This window comes from Schistocerca serialis, chromosome 1 (assembly GCF_023864345.2).
Source record: "Schistocerca serialis cubense isolate TAMUIC-IGC-003099 chromosome 1, iqSchSeri2.2, whole genome shotgun sequence".
NCBI lineage: Eukaryota > Metazoa > Arthropoda > Insecta > Orthoptera > Acrididae > Schistocerca > Schistocerca serialis.
Genome location: NC_064638.1, coordinates 987,196,512 through 987,216,406, shown reverse-complemented (window position 1 = coordinate 987,216,406; position 19,895 = coordinate 987,196,512). Strand labels below are relative to the sequence as shown.

At 42.1% G+C, this 19,895-nt stretch overlaps 1 protein-coding gene across 1 annotated transcript in view; it reads right to left on the bottom strand.

Moving 5' to 3' along the window:
- Positions 1–1,214: 1,214 nt before the first annotated feature.
- LOC126458640 (discoidin domain-containing receptor tyrosine kinase B-like) overlaps positions 1,215–19,895 on the bottom strand; it is a 305,649-nt gene continuing 286,968 nt past the window's right edge. The window contains exons 15-18 of the mRNA XM_050095811.1: positions 19,376–19,468; positions 13,613–13,754; positions 4,594–4,743; positions 1,215–1,711 (exon numbers count right to left, since the gene is read on the bottom strand). Of these exons, the coding sequence (XP_049951768.1) occupies positions 1,556–1,711; positions 4,594–4,743; positions 13,613–13,754; positions 19,376–19,468 (541 nt within the window). The 3' untranslated portion in view covers positions 1,215–1,555. The remainder of the gene's footprint in view (positions 1,712–4,593; positions 4,744–13,612; positions 13,755–19,375; positions 19,469–19,895) is intronic.

The following is a 19,895-nucleotide window of genomic DNA, read 5'->3' as shown; positions in this document are numbered from 1 at the left end:
GCGTATTGAACGAGCCAGTTGCTCGGCCACCATTGACCAGACGTTTTAAACTGGAGAGAGATCTGGAGAATGTGCTGGCCAGGACAGCAGTCGAATATTTTCTGTATCCGGAAAGGCCCGTACATGACCTGCAACATGCGGTCACGCATTATCCTGCTGAAATATAGGTTTTCGCAGGGATCAAATGAAGGGTAGAGCCACAGGTCGTAACACTTCTGAAATGTAACGTCCACGTGTATCCAATGGCATCCCATACCATCTCGCCGGGTGATACACCAGTATGGCGATGACGAATAAAGCTTCCAATGTGCGTTCACCGCGATGTCGCCAAACCTGGATGCGACCATCATGATCCTGTAAACAGAACCTGGATTCATCCGAAAAAAATGACGTTTTGCCATTCGTGCACCCAGGTTCGTCGTTGAGTACACCATCGCAGGCGCTCCTGTCTGTGATGCAGCGTCAAGGGTAACCGCAGCCATGGTCTCCGAGCTGATAGTCCATGCTGCTGCAAACGTCGGCGAACGGTTCGTGCAGATGATTGTTGTCTTGCAAACGTCCCCATCTGTTGACTCTGGGATCGAGACGTGGCTGCACGATCCTTTACAGCCATGCGGATAAGATGCCTGTCATCTGGACTACTAGTGATACGAGGCCGTTGGGATCTAGCACGACGTTCCGTAATACTCTCCTGAAGCCACCAATTCCATATCCTGCTAACAGTCATTGGATCTCGAACAATGCGAGCAGCGATGTTGCGACACGATAAACCGCGATCGCGATAGGCTACAATCCGACCTTTATCAAAGTCGGAAACGTGATGGTACGCATTTCTCCTCTTTACACGAGGCATCACAACGTTACACCAAGCAACGTCGGTAAACTGCTGTTTGTGTATGAGAAACTTTCCTCATGTCAGCACATTGTAGGTGTCGCCACCGGCGCCAACCTTGCGTGAATGCTGTGAAAAGCTAATCATTTGCATATCACAGCATCTTCTTCCTGTCGGTTAAATTTCGCGTCTGTAGCACGTCATCTTCGTGGTCTAGCAATTTTAATCGCCAGTATTGTAACTATCTACGAACTGTGTGTCTATATGGTGGCGAAAGTGTGGGATGTGGGAGGATTGCGTTCACTAATAATGAAAAAACAAATAGGAGGAAGTTACAATACTCACCGCAAGAATGTTTGGGTAAAATCGACAAAGACAAGAAGTCTGTGAAAAATTTACTGTTGTCTCTACCTCCATTGCTGTACACATATTATCCATGTAACTGATATTTTTGATAACATTTTTCCAAAAGAAGTTATAGTACAAATTGTGATAAAAAATGTATTAATGTATCTCATATTAGCTTTAGTGATAAAAATTTTCATTTTCCTAGAGCGTCACGGGGATTTCACAGACCATCACGACTTCCCAGTAACACTTTTTTCCTGATATATTCGAAGTATGTCAGCCGTAGTTCATACGTTATTAGAAGTCTTTAATGAATAACATTCTGAAATCATGGTGGCCCCATTACTCTAATTTCACGCAACTTTGGGTGTGAGGTCACTCCCTGTACTCAACTGGATGGACAGAGTTTCTGTATTTCAGAAAAAGGTAGATCTCTTTGAACCTAGGTCGTACTGTTTCGTCTCTCTTCCAGCAGTCGCACATCAGGTCATACAGTTCTGGTGGACAAATTGTTGGTTTGGGAAGGAATACCTGAAACAAAAAAAAAGATTAAAATTATCACAGAAACTAGAGCAGATTCAATCGGACACTGTACAGCTTTATTTTCCAGCTTTATAAGTGACGGACAAAAAATATATTTTGTTTGTACAGACATGAATGAATATTTGCGCTCATACTAGACTGAAAACTAAATTGCTATCTGGCGAGAGCAAGTAATGAACAGGGCGTAGCAGCTTTCTGTTTAATATTTCTACGTAACATTATTGTGCAACACGTCTTGTTCTCGTTATAAATTTATCTAAGAACCTTAACTCTCTGCTCTATAATGAAAAGGTCCCGACTCATTAATATGCTATAGATCGCGAAGCTGAGAACTGAATTATTTATGTATTTGGAGAACCTATGGCAAAGCAACTGAATCAGTTTGGTCCACTACTTGCTTATGGTTATAGTTACAGCATGTGCTATGGCATCTCAAAACCACTTCCAAGGTACCTGTCCAACGAAATCGATTGTGCAATAAAACTCAACATTATATCTCTATAGTTTTCTGGTGGAAACGTACTTTTTTGTCGAATAAAATCGGTCCTCTTGAATTTTGATCATGTCATTCTAGATTTAGCTCCTTAGTCGCCCATCGCTGAGTTCCTAATTTACCTTTTATTCATTTACTCCGTCAATGTGTTTATCAGTTATTGGATGTGATTTTGTGTATTAGAAATTTCGTATAAGGGTATCACTGATTCTGAGTTCATACTCCTGTTAGGTTTCCGCAAAGTGAGCTACCTAGGCAGCCTAATGAGAAAGGTCGGGCACTGACGGAAACGAGTCCGCATAAATGAGTGAGGTAGGTCATGACTGCCGTAAGGTGGCACTTGACGTTTCCCTATAAGTCTATCAATGCCTTGGTGGCTGAAAATGGTATCTTCCTTCTTTCTGTTCCGAACTTCAGGGTCAGATACATGGTAAATGCATAAAGGGAAAGGCTAATTAAAATTCATCGGCAGATCCATCCTTAAGGATAGGGCATCATAAAAGAAATTTGAACTGCGTTCATATTTTCAGAATTTCGTCAAAATGACCGTGAGAGCAGAGTGATGTGCAGGTCCTCACTGACTACAAAACGAAATCCATATAAGCAGTGGGTACAGTTCTTTAGCAGAAACACAATAGCGAAAGTTTTGAACAGGATCGACATGGTTGATGAACAATGAGCTGGCTACTTTGTAAGAGAAACTAAGCTGCATTCGCTGCATTGGTGTCGTATTAGATTTTTGGTATGGCTACATTCAATCAGACAGTGTCGGTCTGTAAATAGGTGCGAATGGCGTTCTTGATACGAAAGGCCATTCTTTCCGTTGAGTTCTTTCCTAGACGACCGAGGGGGATAGCCTCGTTTTCGGAATGACCACGGTTCAGATCGTCCTTGGACCATCCAGATTTACTGAAAAAGTTTATTTTAATCTACAGTCGCAGTTAATTTATTCTCCGTACTGGCTACCGATTTCGGTACACAGTAACATCCTGAGGCCTTTCTTAAAACGTATAGGTAGCCTCTTACCACTTACTTTTACTTTCCAAGTAGATGTATTTTACGACAGTGCGCACAGGGTAAGAGGCTACTGATATCTTTTAAGGATGGGCTGAAGGTGATACTGGTACTGTGTACCAAAACTGGTAGCCAGCAGGCAAAAACAGAAATATATATATAATCGTCTGAACCAGTATTGTATTGCTCACTGTTCGACTGACAGTATGTTGGAAATATGTAACATCCATATTTAGGTTTTCATTGATTTTTCTAATCACTTTTGGCAAATGCTTCGATTGTGATTTTGAAAGGACACGGCTAATTTCCTTAATCACCCTTCTGTGGTGTGAACATGTGCTCGGCCCGTAATGATCTGGTTAAAGATGGAACGTTACCCACTAATCTTCCTTTCTTCCTTCTACTTTTCCAGACGTCAATAGGCAAACGCTGAACGGTATTACAAAAAAAAAAAAAAGTGTTAACAGCAGCGGCTTCTTCAGACCCACATGTTCGCATAACTCAGAAAAAGTGTTGTGCTACTCAGTAACACGTCTCCTGCTGGATTTGCACAAAGAGTTTCTGTTCACCATTTTATAGTCCTACTCTTGCTTGTATCTACTTTTCTATTTTTTAATAACCTGGAAAAGAGGATCCCTGATTTATATTTCAAAGCTATGAGAAGATGAGGTCGGCTTTAATGTGCTGGTTCCTATCATACCGGAAAGTTCTGAGACACACAAATCTAAACATTGATGCCACCGAGTATCGTGAATACGGTAACAAATGGATCAACTCTAGTGTCTCTGCCAGAATCAGTGGATGTGGAGGGGGCGCCGGAAGAGATGGAAACTTGTTGAATGTAGCAGTCGTATCCCGTCGTCAGCATTCCGCTGCCGCGGGCGCGGCGTTCGGTAGACATTCGGTCCCTGCAGCTAGTGACCACCACAGTCGGGCTACTTCGTTTGTATTACCGTAACGTTAGCATCGACTGAAACACTGTCCGGTGCATGCTTGTTTGGTACGGACTGTGATTTAGCTTTCCTCATACGAGCGTCTCAATTCGGTTACACGTGTTCCTCAATCCTGCTACAGTTTGCTTATGGTTGCCTACTGACATGTGTGTTGTGTCTCTTATTTGCCTGATCGCCTCTGTTTACGTTGGAACTAATTCAGCTTAACTAAGTCTAGCGTGCTAGCTGGAAAGGAACTGTTATTTCTGAGTGTGCTCCTGCTGAAGTTTGTAGGACTGCCAATTTGTCCCGTTTTCTGCCCAAGGAAACGTTACTATGTAGGTCACGGCACACCTTAACTGCCCAACTCAAGCTCATTATCCTGGAAAGCAGCAGGACAGATGGCGAACATGTGAGGGTTGCACATGTACCTGCAACTCGCTGCCGTAGTACATGTGCTCAGCGTTCTGGATGACCTCCTCGTTGGACAGGTGCTGGAAAGGTCGCTCACCCGCCAGACTCAGGATCTCCCAGAGCGTCACGCCGAAAGCCCACACGCTGCTCGCTGGCGTGTACCGGTCCTGAGGCCAGAGAATGTGCTAACTGTACACGAGTTGCGTCGTGCTATTATGTAAAATCTCACATGGCTACATGAAAGGAAATGCAACATATTACAGTCGTCGTTTATGGAGTTAACAAACATTACGATAATAATATAATATGTTCAGATCAGCGAAGATGTAGAAAATACAATCTAAGATACAGTGAAGTAATTATCCGAATGGTATGGAAATCGATAGCCGTGCTGTACGTACACAGCCAAACAAATTATTATTTCACAAAAACTGGATGACTTATTCAAAAACAGGAGATTCATAAAATAAGCAACTCAATAGCGAGTTGGTCCACCTCTGTTCCTTATGCAAGCAGTTAATCGGCTCGGCATCAGCTGATAAGAGTTGACGGACGTCCATCTGCAACTACATCTACATCTACATTACATGGATAATCTGCAAATCACTTTCAAGCTCCTAGCAGATGGTTCATAGAACCGCCTTTACAATTCTCTATTATTCCAATTTCGTATAGCGTGCGGAAGGAATGAACCCCTATATCTTTCCGTACGAGCTCTGATTTCCTTTATTTTATCGTGGTGATCGTTCCTCCGTATGTAGGTGTGTGTCAACAAAATGTTTTCGCATTCGGAGGAGAAAGTTGGTGACTGGAGTTTCGTGAGAAGATTCCATCGCAACAAAAAACGCCTTTGTTGTAATGATGTCCAGCCCAGATCCTGTATCATTTCCGTGACACTCTCTCCCATATTTCGCGATAATATAAAACGTGCTGCCTTTTTATGAACTTTTTCGATGTACTCGGTCAGCCTTATCTGGTAACGATTCCACACCGCTCAGTAGTTTTCTGAAAGAGGACGGACAAGCGTTGTGTAGGCAGTCTCCTTAATAGATCTGTTACATTTTCTAAGTGTCCTGCCAATAAAACGTAGTCTATGGTTAGCCTTAAGGATGACACGGCGGTCGGATGGTACCGGTAGGCCACTCGTGTCCTGAAGACGGAGTGCTTTTTTTGGTTAGCCTTCCCCACAACATTTTCTATGTGCTTCTTCCAATTTAAGTTGTTCGTAATTTTAATACCCGGGTATTTAGTTAGTGGTTCATGGTGTGGGTTCCTGTTGTCATGTCCTAGTTCATGAACCACGGGCAACGTATGAGTGGCCAAGTAAGTGGTCCTGACAGTCAGGATACCAGTTACATTGAAATAAGGCTGGGCATCTCGGACATATTCTGAGTCGTGGTCACCTTTGTGCTGAGACGGCAAAGACTACCAAATCCACCGGCTAGTCCTTCAACCGTTAGGGATAAAACCCAATGGGATCCGGGGCAAGTAAGGCTAGCAACCTGCTTCCCTGGTACTTTAAATATGGTGCTGGCTACAATCAGAGCAAAATGCCTTGGACCTTTGGAGGTGACGGAGCCCCACCTCCAATTGACAAACCAGGGACTCCTAAGATACGACTTGGCAAACGAATGGTAACGAGATGGGGAGCTATTAATATCAATGGGGGCTACTCTGGGAAGAAGGTAGAGTTGACAGAGGCTACAAGTAAGATGGGGTTGGACGTTTTAGCTGTTAGTGACATTCGGGTAATGGGTGAGAATGAAGAGGAAGTGGGAGAATAGAAGGTTTACCTGTCAGGAGTCAAAGCAGGAATAGCACAATGGGGTGTAGGGCTTTACATCAGGAAAGAAGTGGAATCCAGCGTAGTTGCAGTAAGATACGTAAATGAACGACTGATGTCTAACAAGAAAATTAGGATTGTGTCAGTATATTCGCATTGCGAAGGGACATATCAGGATGAGATGGATAGTTTTTATGACGCACTCAGTGACATAGTTGTTAGAGTAAAGGACAAGGTCAGTGTTCTGCTCATGAGTGATTTTAATGTCAGGATTGGAAATCGAACAGAGGGGTACGAAAAGGTTATGGATAAATTTGGAGAGGATATGGAGGCCAACAGGAACGGGAAACAACTCTTGCATTTCTGTGCCAGTATGCGCTTAGTAATCACAAACTCATTTTTTAAACATAAGAACATTCACCGGTATACTTGGAAAGGCAGTGGAACCAGATCTGTCATTGACTATATAATAACAGATCAGGAATTCAGGAAGGCTGTGAGGGACACACATGTATTCAGGGGATTCTTTGGTGACACTGATCACTATTTAATCTGCAGTGAAATTGGTATTGTGAACCCGAAAGTGCAGCAGGTCAGGTCCATATGTAGGAGGATAAGAGTGGAGAAACTTCAGGATAACGAAATCAGGCACAAGTACATAACAGTGATCTCAGAAAGATACCAGTTAGTTGAATGTAGGCAATTACAGTCATTGGAAAAGGAATGGATGGCGTATATAAAATGGCTACATACTAGAACTCAGGTAGACAGAGAAAGGTATGTTGAAGAAAGAAACAAAGCCAAACAGATAATTGCAGCATCCAAGAAGAAATCCTGGGAAGACTTTGGAAACAGGTTGGAGACTTTGGAAACAGGTTGGAGACTTTGGGTCAAGCTGCTGGAAAACCATTCTGGAGTGTAATTAACAGTCTTCGAAAGGGAGGTAAGAAGGAAAAGACAAGTATTATGGACAGGTCAGGAAAACTGCTGGTGAATCCTGTGGATGCCTTGGGCAGATGGAGTGAATATTTTGAAGAGTTGCTCAATGTAGGTGAAAATACGATGAGTAATGTTTCATATTTCAATGTACAATGGGATGTGAATGATGATGGAAATAGGATCACATTTGAGGAAGTGGAGAAAATGGTCAATAGATTGCAGTGCAATAAAGCGGCTGGGGAGGATGAAATTAAGTCGGAACTCATCAAATACAGTGGAATGTCAGGTCTTAAATGGCTACACAGGATAACTGAAATGGCCTGAGAGTCGGGACAGGTGCCATCAGACTGGACGAAAGCAGTAATCACACCAATCTTTAAGCATGGAAACAGAAAAGATTGTAATAACTACAGAGGTATCTCTTTAATCAGCGTTGTGGGTAAAATCTTCTCAGGTATTGTTGAAAGAAAAGTGCGAGTATTAGTTGAGGACAAACTGGATGAAAATCAGTGTTGGTTTAGGCCTCTTAGAGGTTGCCAGGACCAGATCTTTAGCTTACGGCAAATAATGGAGAAGTGTTACCAGTGGAACAGGGAATTGTATCTATGCTTTATAGATCTAGAAAAGGCATGTGACCGGGTTCCTAGAAGGAAGTTATTGTCTGTTCTACGAGATTATGGAATAGGAGGCAAACTTTTGCAAGCAATTAAAGGTCTTTACATAGATAGCCAGGCAGCAGTTAGAGTTGACGGTAAATTGAGTTCATGGTTCAGAGTAGTTTCAGGGGTAAGACAAGGCTGCAACCTGTCTCCACTGTTGTTCATATTATTTATGGCTGGGTAATATTAAGATATGTGAACACAAAATAAGCAGTCTCGCATATGCAGATAGTTGTGATGGCAGATTCGATTGAAAGTTTGCAAAGTAATATTTCAGAGCTAGATCAGAAATGTGAGGACTATGGTATGAAGATTAACATCTCTAAAACGAAAGTAATGGCAGTGGGAAAGAGATATAAACGGATTGAGTGCCAAATAGGAGGAACAAAGTTAGAATAGGTGGACGGTTTCAAGTACTTAGGATGCATATTTTCACAGGATGGCAACATAGTGAAAGAACTGGAAGCGAGGTGCAGCAAAGCTAATGCAGTGAGCGCTCAGCTACGATCATCTCTCTTCTGCAAGAAGGAAGTCAGTACCAAGACTAAGTTATCTGTGCACCGTTCAATCTTTCGACCAACTTTGTTGTATGGAAGCGAAAGCTGGGTGGATTCAGGTTACCTTATCAATAAGGTTGAGGTTACGGATATGAAGGTAGCTAGGATGATTGCAGGTACTAGTAGTTGGGAACAACGGCAGGAGGGTGTCCACAATGAGGAAATCAAAGAAAAACTGGGAATGAACTCTATAGATGTAGCAGTCAGGGCGAACAGGCTTAGATGGCGGGGTCATGTTACACGCGTGGGAGAATCAAGGTTACCAAAGAGACTCATGGTTTCAGCAATAGAAGGTAGGAGGAGTCGGGGTAGACCAAGGAGAAGATACCTGGATTCGGTTAAGAATGATTTTGAAGTAATAGGCTTAACATCAGAAGAGGCATCAATGTTAGCACTGAATAGGGGATCATCGATGAATTTTATAAGGGGGACTATGCTCCAGACTGAACGCTGAAAGGCATAATCAGTCTTAAATGATGATGATGATGATGATGATGGAGGTATTTAGTTGAATTTACGGATTTTAGATAGACTGAGTTATGGTGTAACTGAAGTTCAACGATTTCCTTTTAGTACTCGTGTGGATGACCTTACACTTTTCTTTATTTAGGGACGACGAGCCAAATTCTGTCCAGTTAGAGTGTAAGGCCGTCAAAACGTGAGCTGTTTGGAGGGCCCTGTCCATAATGCTCCAAACGCTCTCTGTTGTGGATCGATCTGGTAACATTGCACGCCAGGGTAGGGTTCGGCAAGAATGAAGATAAGCTGTAGAAACTCTCACTGTGGGCGATAGGCATTATGTTGCTGCTGTGTAATATCAGGATGATTTACCATGAAGTGCAACAAACCGGGGCGTATAACTTAGTCTAAGTACGCTGTGCTGTAAGGTGCCACAGACGACAGCCAAATGGATCCTGCTATGAGGCGAAATGGCCCCCCAGAATCTCATTTCTGATTTTTGGGCTGTTTGGCGGGTGACGCTCAGCTTGGTTCAAAATGGTTCAAATGGCTCTGAGCACCATTGGACTTAACTTCTGAGGTCATCAGTCCCCTGGAACTTAGAAATATTTAAACCTAACCAACCTTAGGACATCAGACACATCCATATCCGAGGCAGGATTCGAACCATTCGACCGTAGCGGTCGCGCGGTTCCAGACTGTAGCGCCTAGAACCCCTCGACCCTCCGGCCGGCCGCTCAGATTGGTATCCCATATCTGTGCTGGGTGTCTCCAGGCACGTCTTCGGTCTGGAATCCGATTGACTGAGCTTTATTTGCTTTTAGTGCTGAGTCTCACTTCTATCTGAGCCACGATGACAAGGCAAGACGTGTCTGGACCGGACAGCGGTGGGATACCAAGCTGAACGTCACACCTATTTGGCCCGACAACCAAGAGTGATGATATGGGACGCCATTTCTTTTCATATCAGGATTATTTTTTTGTCGTCAGGTAGGCTATCCTTACAGAACAACGGTACGTCTGCGATGTTCTAAGCCCCATTTTGTTGCCCTTAGTGGAAGGCCATTATGGGCTTATATTTCAGCAAGACAATGCCCGACATCTAGATCTACATATACATCTACGTGATTAATCTGCTGTTCACAATAAAATGCGCGACAGAGGTTTCAATGAACCACCTTTCAGCTCTCTCTCTACCGTTCCCGTATACAACGGCGCGCGGGAGAAACGAGCACTTGAAGTTTTCTGTGGGAGCCCTGATTTCTCTTATTTTATCGTGATGATCACTGCTCCCTATGTAGGTGGGCGCCAACAGAATGTTTTCGCAATCGGTGGAGAAAACTGGTGATTGAAATTTCATGAGAAGATCCCGTCGCAACGAAAAACGCCTTTGTTTTAATGATAGCCACTCCAAGTCACGTATCATGCCTGTTGCACGATCTCCCCTACATCGCGATAGTACAAAACGAACTGCCCTTCTTAGTACTTTTTCGATATCATCCGTCAGTCCCATCTAATGCGTATCCCACGCCGCACAGCAATACTCCAGAATAGGGTGGACAAGAGTGGTGTATGCAGTCTCTTTAGTAGACCTGTTGCATCTTCTAAGTGTGCTGCCAATAAATCTCAATCTTTGGTTGGCTCTACCCACAACATTATCTACGTGATCTTTCCAATTTAGGGTATTTGTAATTGTAATCCCTAAGTATTTAGTTGAATTTACAGCCTACAGACTTGTGTGACCTATCGCGTAATCAAAATTCAGCGGATTTCTGCATTCAGGGTCAACTGCCACTTTTAACACCATACAGATCTTTATCTAAATCATTTTGGAATTCTATTTAGTCAACTGATGACTTTACAAGTCGTTAAATGACAGCATCATCTGCAAACAATCGAAGACAGCTACTGAAATTGTCTCCTATGTCTTTAATATAGATCAGGAATAATAGAGGGCCTATAACACCTCCTTGGGGAACGATGGATATTATTACTGTTCTACTCGATGACTTTCCGTCTATTACTACGAACTGTGACCTTTCTGACAGGAAATCACAAATCCAGTTGCACAACTGATGCGATATTCCATAGGCACGCAGTTTGGTTAGAAGACGTTTGCGAGTATTGGTGTCGAAAGCCTTCTACAAATATAAAAATATAGAATCAATTTGACGTCACCTGTTGAGAGCACTCATTATTACATGAGTATAAAGGGCTAGTTGTGTTTCGCAAGAACGATATTTTATGAATCCGTGATGATTACGTGTCAACAAATCGTTTCTTCGAGGTACCTCATAATGTTCGAATACAGTATATGTTCAAAGACCCTACTGCAAATCGACGTTAGTGATAGCGGCCTGTAATTCAATGGATTACTCCAACTTTCCTTTTTGTGTATTGGTGTGGCTTGAGCGATTTTCCAGTCTTTAGGTACGGATCTTCCTGTGAGCGAACAGTTGTATATAATTGCTAAATGTGGAGCTATTGTATCAGCAAACTCTGAGAGGAACCTGACTGGTGTACAATCTAAACCGGAAAATTTTACTTTTATTAAGTGATTTAAGCTGCTTTGCGACACCGAAGATATCTATTTCTATGTTTCTCATCTTGGCAGTTGTTCTTGACTGGAATTCAGGCATATTTACTTCGTCTTCTTTGGTGAAGGAGTTTCAGAAAATCGTGTTTAATAACGCTGCTTTAGTGCCACTCGAATCAGTGACTTCACCGTTGTTATCGTGCAATGAAGGTATTGATTACGTCTTGCCACTGGTGTGCTTTATCTATGTCTGAATCTCTTTGGGTTTTCTGAGATATTTCGAGACAGAGTTTCGTTGTGGAAATTATTAAAAGCATGTCTCATTGAAGCACGTGCTATATTTCGAACTTCTGCAAAACTTTGGCAGGCTTGGGGATTTTGCCTTCTTTTCAATTTGGCATGCTTTTTTCGCTGCTTCTTCAACAGCGATCTGATCCGTTTTGTGTACAATGAAGGGTCAATACCATCACTTAAAATTTATGTGGTATGTATCTCTCAAGAGCTATCGATACTATCTCTTTGAAATCATTCGATAACCTTTCTACGCTTACATGATAAGATCGGAAGGAGTGCAGACTGTCTCTTAAAACGGTTTTAAGAGCATTTTATCATCTTTTTTTTAAATACATATATTCTTTGCGTTTCTTTTTGATGGTTGTAGGAGTTACGGTATTCGGCCTAGCAGCTACTGCATTGTGGTCGCTAATCCCTGATTCGTCACGATACTCACTATTTGTCCTGGATTATTTGTTGCTAAGAGGTCAAGTATGCTTTCGCAACAGTTTACGCTTCGAGTGGGCTCATGAACTAATTGTTCCTACACGGTGAGAGTTCCTACTGCGTATCTTCCTGCTTGCCAAATCCTACTTCGGCCAGCAGTGTCGCCCGATCTCTCCCCAACTGAGAACGTTTGTAGCATTTTGGACAAGGCCTTCTAGCCAGCTCGGAATTTTGCCGATCTAAGGGGCCAGTTTGATATAATTTGGCAAAATATCTCTAAAGGTATATCCTACAATTCTGTCAATCAACTCCTCCTAACATTAGGGCCAGAGGTGGACCAGCGCGTTATTGAGTTGCTCAATTTGTGATGCTCGTTCTCTTGAATGAATCATCCTATTTTTGCGAAATTGTTATCATTTGTTTGTCTATACATGTACATCACATCTACTGATTTCAGCCCCATTCGAAAAACACCTTCGTGGCGTGTAGTTCGTATTTTTGTCTTACTGAGCTTATCTACAGATTGTAGTGTAGTACAATGTAGGAGAAAATTTTATTGTTTTCGCGGCGAATTGAGTGATGGATGAAATATCAGGCTTGCAGCTAGTCGCCGACAACTGCTCACTATGATATTAGTCTTGGTACTTGCCAATCATTTTCAGAATTGGTTCGGTTGCTCACCTGAGGATGACTGGAAAGTTCCCAGTCGATGTATCGTGAGTGCAGTAGATGACGACAGAATGCAAGCCTGAAATTTCTTAGAAACTGTTTGACTGATTTGAAGAGGCCCTTTGCTTAAAGTTGTGCTTAGAAGCTACACAGATCATAGATATGAGGTTTCATCTGGGTCAAGGAAGTTAGAGCAGGACAATATAAGCTATCATACAGGTAATCTACTGCCATAAGTTCAATATTTTACCGAAATGCTGAAGAGTGCCTACGGACATGATTTCTATCGACTTTGAAAGAAGATAGAGGAAATTTAATATGAAAATCTCTTGAACAATGAGATATTAGAATCAGAGAGAAAGGTTGTATCGTCGGACTGAGATTCCTTCGAATTCATGTCCAGTCCCTTTATGCGTTACGTAATATCGACATTAAGTTCGGCGAGACATTTCAAGTCAATATCCAGTGTCATACTCGATGTTGTGGTGATTACAGCGGAAAGTTTATTTACTTTGCAATAAGAGCCAGGTCGAAATCTCTATACAGCCACACAAATTCAGGTAAACTGATTTCCCTAAATAAAAACTTGTCTTAGCTGCTGCTGATTTATAATAACATTTTTAAGTCTATGATATTCCTATAATAGGTCAATGTTCTTTACAAATGCAACGGTAGTGTTGCAAAACAATTATTTAGTGTTGTGAAATATCTTACCAGTAGTATGCTCTCCCAAGGCAACCACCGGATTGGAACTGGAGCAGGTCCACCAACTTGGTAGTAGTCCTTCTTGTAGAGGTCGCAGCCCATAGCCAGGTCTGCGACTTTCACTACGTACCCGCGGCCGAGCAAGCAATTTCTGTTAACATTCAAAATACTTGTTAGTAGTATTATCAATAATGAAGAAGGATATTTAGCAATTCAGTTAGTTGAAGTGATATTTTACCGCATCCAGATGACATAACACAATCCTTGGTATCGATAATAGACTGCAATTGTTCGAAAATAAGAAATTTTTGCCTAAACTTTATAAACAGTTCGTAGTCAAATGTCAAACGGTATAGTCAAGTAATAACTTGACGTATTGTTTCCAAAGTTACTAAACTACATTATCAAGATTAGAATATTATCTGAAGGACACTACGTGGAAAAATAACTACCCTCTTCCCATAAGCAACATCTACACCTAATGGTGTGTGGCGGAAAGTACTTTTTGTACTATTAACAGAGCCCTCTAACCTTCTTTCATTCGCGACTAGCGCATGGGAAGAATGATTGTAATTCTCTGTATTGGGTCTAATTTCTCGAATTTTCTCCTCATGGTCATTACGCGAGACATGTGTCGGGGGAAGTAATATGTTGCCTACTCATCCCAGAAAGTGCTTTCTCGATATTTCAGTAGTAAATGTCTTAGTTATGTACAACGCCTGGCTCGTAACGTCTGCCAATGGAATTTGTTGAACATCTCCGCAACGCCTCTCGTTCCGAATAAACGATCCCGTGACGAAATGTGCCGCTCTTCGTTGGATCTTCTCTCTCTCTTCTATCAGTCCTATCTGGTAGCGGTCTCCGATAGACGAAAAATACTCAAGAATGTTTCGAATAAGAGCCTTATAAGCCACTTTCTTCGTGGATGAGTTACTTTCCCTTAAGATTCTTCCTATGAATCTGTGTCTGGTACCTGTTTTTCCCGCTATTTGTTTTGTATTGTCATTCTACTGAAGGTCGCTTCGGATAGTTACTCGTAGATATTTTACGACAGATACTGTTTCCACCGGTTTGACATCAATAGTGTATCTATACAGCAGTGGATTCCTTTTCATACGTTTGCGCAATGTGTTACATTTATTTACGTTCAGGGTCAACTGACAGAGCTTGTACCTTTAATAAATTATCTGGAGGTAGATCTACAAATCGCTACTATCTTCTGGCGTGGTGGACAACCTATCATCGGCGAACAACCTTAGAGAAAAAATGTTCAAATGTATGTGAAATCTTAATTGACTTAACTGCTAAGGTCATCAGTCCCTAAGCTTACACACTACTTAACCTACATTATCCTAAGGACAAACACACACACCTATGCCCGAGGGAGGACTCGAACCTCCACCGGGACCAGCCGCACAGTCCATGACTGCAGCGCCCGAGACCGCTCGGCTAATCCCGCGCGGCTCTACCTTAGAGAGCATCCGATGCTTTCTAGTACATCAACACTATCGGTCCTATCATACTTCCTTGGGGTACACGGGAAATTACCTTTACATCTGTTGATATTGTTCCACTAAGAGCGACATGTTGAGATATGTCTGCAAGGAGGTTTTGAATTCTTCGGTGGTCACGCGGTTCTAGGCGCTGCAGTCCGGAACCGCGCTGCTGCTACGGTCGCAGGTTCGAATCCAGCCTCTGGCATGGATGTGTGTGATGTCCTTAGGTTAGTTAGGTTTAAGTAGTTCTAAGTTATATGGGACTGATGACCTCAGATGTTAAGTCCCATAGTGCTCAGAGCCATTTGACTTCAGTCGCAAATCTGCTCCGATACCATATAAGGTTGTATGTCTTTCACTAAACAGCAGTGCGAGACGGTGTCAGATGTCATCCTGAAGTTAGGGAACACGGCATCAACATGAGCGCCATTGTCTACGACACTGTGGACGTCATGAAGGAACAGAGAGACTTGAGCTTCGCAGGATCTCTGTTTGCGGAATACATGGTGATTTTTACAGAGAAGATTTTCCTCCTCCAAGAACGGCTTATCTCTTCAGCATAAAACATGTTCCATAATTCTACACCAAACTGACTTCAATGATATAGGCCTATAATTGTGTGCATCTGTCCTACGGCCCTTCTTAAAAACGGGAATGACATGCGCTTTCGTTTAATCGAGAGGCACCAATTGTTGCTCAAGCGATCTACGATGAATTACTGCTACAAGGGGAGGAATTTCTTTCGCATAATCTTCGTGGAATCTTATAATTATATCATCTGGTTCTGATGCCTCCCCACTACTAAGGGATTTTAGTTGTTTTTCTATTCCGAGATCAGGTATCTCAATATCTGAAATTTTGACGTTCGCTCGACCATTGAAGGGAAGTACGGTGTTACGATCTTCCGCGGCGAAACAATTTTGGAATACCGAAATCAGTATTTCGGCGCTCTCTGTGTCTCCTTCCGTTTCGGTGCCACTGTGGTCACTGAGTGAATGAATAGATGATTTTGACTCAGTTACTGATTTTCCATACGGCCAAAACCTCTTAGGATTTTTACTCAGATAGATTGACAAAGCCTTACTTGCAAACTTCTCTCATTGCTCTCCTTACGCTCATTTTCGCTTTGTTCAGCTTGTTTTGTCAGCTAGGTTTTTATTTAGCTTGAATCTAGGGTGAAGTTCTGTTTGTTTACGTTGCAGTTTTGTCACACGGCTATTATACCTTTGTGGGTGTTTCCCATCCCTTAATGCCTTACTCGGAACGTATTTGTCTAGTGCACATTGAACGATTCGTTTGAAATTCTTCCATTTTTTTCCGTAGCTTCGTCCTCATCACCGAATATTTGATGCTGACTGCTCAAGTACTCAGAAAGTTATAACCTGTCACTCTTGCTACGCAAAAATATCTTCCTGGCTTTTTTAACATTCTTTGTCAGACTCGTTGCCATAGATGCCTTATGATCACTGATACATTCCCCTACGTTAACTGACTCGATACGTTCAGGCCTGTTTGTTGCCAGGGGGTCTAAGACGTTACCCTCACGAGTTGGTTCTCTAACTATCTGCTCAAAGTAATTTTCGGTCAAGTCATCCAGATCAGTGTCACATGAATCCCTGTCTCTGACACGAGTTTTGATAGTATGACACTCCCAATCTATACCTGGCAAGTTGAAGTCACCCCCAACTACAAAGGCATGTTCAGGAAAATTACTAACTATATTCCGCAAGTTCTGTCTGAAGGGCTCTTCCACTAGAGCTCCTGACCCTGGCGGTCTATAAAAGCATCCGATTACTATTTTTGACGTATCTTTCATACTTACCTTCATCCAGATTAACTCCCAAGCGGAATCCGTGATAACTTAGCTAGATTTTAACAATTTCTTTATGTAATAAATACGCTGCCACCATTGGCGTCTAACCTATCCTTACGATAAATATTCCAATCTGAACTTTGGGTTTCGTTGTCCTTATTGTCCGGTTTCAACCGTCATTCTATACGTAATACTATCTGCGCTTTATAACCTTCAGTAAGCGACACTAATTCTAGTACCTTTCCTTGGATGCTCGTGCAGTTTACTAAAATCATATTAACCTTTTCTATCTCTGATCTGCGACGACGAACGTTCACTGAGGACATTCTGACTAATTTATCAGACAAATCTTCTTTGAATCTAAGGGAGGATTTCTCTAACCTAAGAATGCCTTACAGTCGCTTCCCGCCTGTAGTGCACGCCAGACCTATTAAGGGGAGGCAAGCAATTGGGAAACAAGAAATTCTGTACCCTATAGCAGAGGTCGTAAAATTCGCAAGCGATACATACTTATTCACTAGCAGGTGAAGAGCTTTTCACTTCCACCTCGTCAAATACACATATGTTGGTAATAGAGAAGTATTGCCATTTTGAAGAAAAAGACTATTATAACACATAGTGTGCCACTGACTCAACTAAGCAGTCACGACATTCGCACGATTTCATGAAGATGGGAACCGTTATAACTATCTTATTGAGCTATATCCACAGTTCGTAGATGATATATGACGCATTTGTTGTTAAAATTTATTAACTATAGCGAAAAAATTATGTTCTTAACGATAATAACTCGTTGACAAGATGTTATGTTTGGACCAATGCCTACTGATCAAAACTTGCAAATTTTTCATATTTGGTGCACCAGATAATCTGTTCCTAATATTTTACCTGCGATAAAAGTATAGTGGACTGCGGAGGAAATTAATGACGACACGAATGACACCCTACATTAATATTTATCCTCCATTGTTAAATTAGCTTAGTAGCTGACCTAGTTACGGTTCAATGGGAGATCATTCTCAAGATATTTACTTTGAACAAATCTCCCACGCCAATTAAAGACTATCAAAAGGTCATATTCTATCTGCATAAATTTTAGAGTGAAATAAATATAGCAGTAAAAGTATATTTAGGCGACTATCAGACCCTAGAAAGTGATGTGAATGGATAAAAAGGAGAAAAGTTGAACTGGAATATTAGACCGCCTTCGGTCGACTGCAACATCAAATAGGACTCAGTAATCTAGATTCTGAACAAGTATTCATTCTAAAGAGCACTTTTAGTTTCGATTTAATAACTTTCGGAAATTTTTGTGTCTGTACGATGGGTATAGAAGTATCCAGAAAATTCTCTAAAGCAGTGTGCACTCATCAGCAGCAGGACTACTTATGTTGTAAATGGAGCGCTTATATCTCCGCATCCAATAGAATGATTCATCGTGTCAAATAACTGGGATATCGAAAAACTACCAGTCAGCGTGTCAATGGATGCAGACAGCCGTGCGGCCTAGGGCGTCTTGTCACGGTTCGCGCGGCTCTCCTCGTCAGAGTTCGAGTTCTCCCTCGGGCATGGGTGTGTGTGTGTTGCCCTTAGCGTAAGTTAGTTTAGGTTAGATTAAGTAGCGTGTAAGCCTAGGGACCGATGACCTCAACAGTTTGGTCCCATAGTCCTTACCACAAATTTCCGTTTCTGCAGACGTGCAATATCATTGCATGTAATCGTAGCTGGAAGATTGGAGACCGAGAGGTGATACGCCCCATATCTCGTCGTCATGCAGGCATCGAACATACCAGAGTCCACCCAGTAGCTCAACAATAAGCCGCCGTTGACAGAAAGTTCAGCCGTGGGCAATGATGTTTTTATCACATAGTTTACTCTACGAGGAAAGCCACAACGAGGTGCGTCACGTTTGTCAGAGGTATCAGTTTAAGCAGGTGGTACGGGCATTGGCGTTGAAAGGGCATCTACGTGGTGTTATATTTCGCACTGGATCTGTACACCATCACATGCGAGCAATAAATCATGGGTCCGTTTCTTCGCCTATAGCTTCCAGAAGGCAACTTTTACCTGCGGGTAGTCAATACTCCAAACTACGTTACAGAATTCATAAGGCATTCTGGGAAGAATACACTGCATTAGCAAATATTCCTTTCTAAGTGACCTAGAGGGTTGAGATCCTGTTTGTCTTTAATCTGGATTTCTGCTCAATACTTAATAAGAATCTTATCAATACCACATAACATGTTTCCCCTATTTTCAACGTTATACAAGTTTTGAATGCTGTTCTACAAAATGTCGTTACAAATTAAGTTTTAAACTATAGAACCAAATCATTATATTCTATTGTTGGGCATTTTCGTCCTGATTTGCACCAACAGTAAATCTTCGTTGCTATATTTAACAATGTCAGGGGAGTGAACTATATTATTTACGATTTGTTTACATATGTAATGAGTACCTTACCTTGCAGCCAGATCTTTGTGAACGAGGTTTCTTGATTCCAGGTACTTCATTCCAGACGCTATCTGCGTTGCCATGGAGGTAAGGCACTCAATGCTGTAATACAGAAATGTAAGTATTATTCGAATAAATGCGACTGTCTTTCACAATGAACGAATGGACAGTGTTTCTCTATATGTATCTGACAGTTAGAAAGTAAAAGAAATGTTGCATTGTAAAAGTCACCTAACTCCTGTAAATTCCGGGGAGGCGAGCGATGATGACTGATTCACTCACATCGGCATGGTGAAGAGATATCGTGATTCATCAGACCATACAACGCTCTGCCACTATGCCAACGTACAGTGCCGGTGGTCACGTACCCATTTCAGTCTTAGTTGCCGATTTCGTGTTGTTAAAATTGCCATATGCATGGGGCGACGCCTGCAGAGTCCCATCGTTAGGAGTGTTCGGTGCACTGTGCGTTCTGACACACTTGTACTCTGCCCAGGATTAATATGTGATGTTTGTTATGCCATATTTC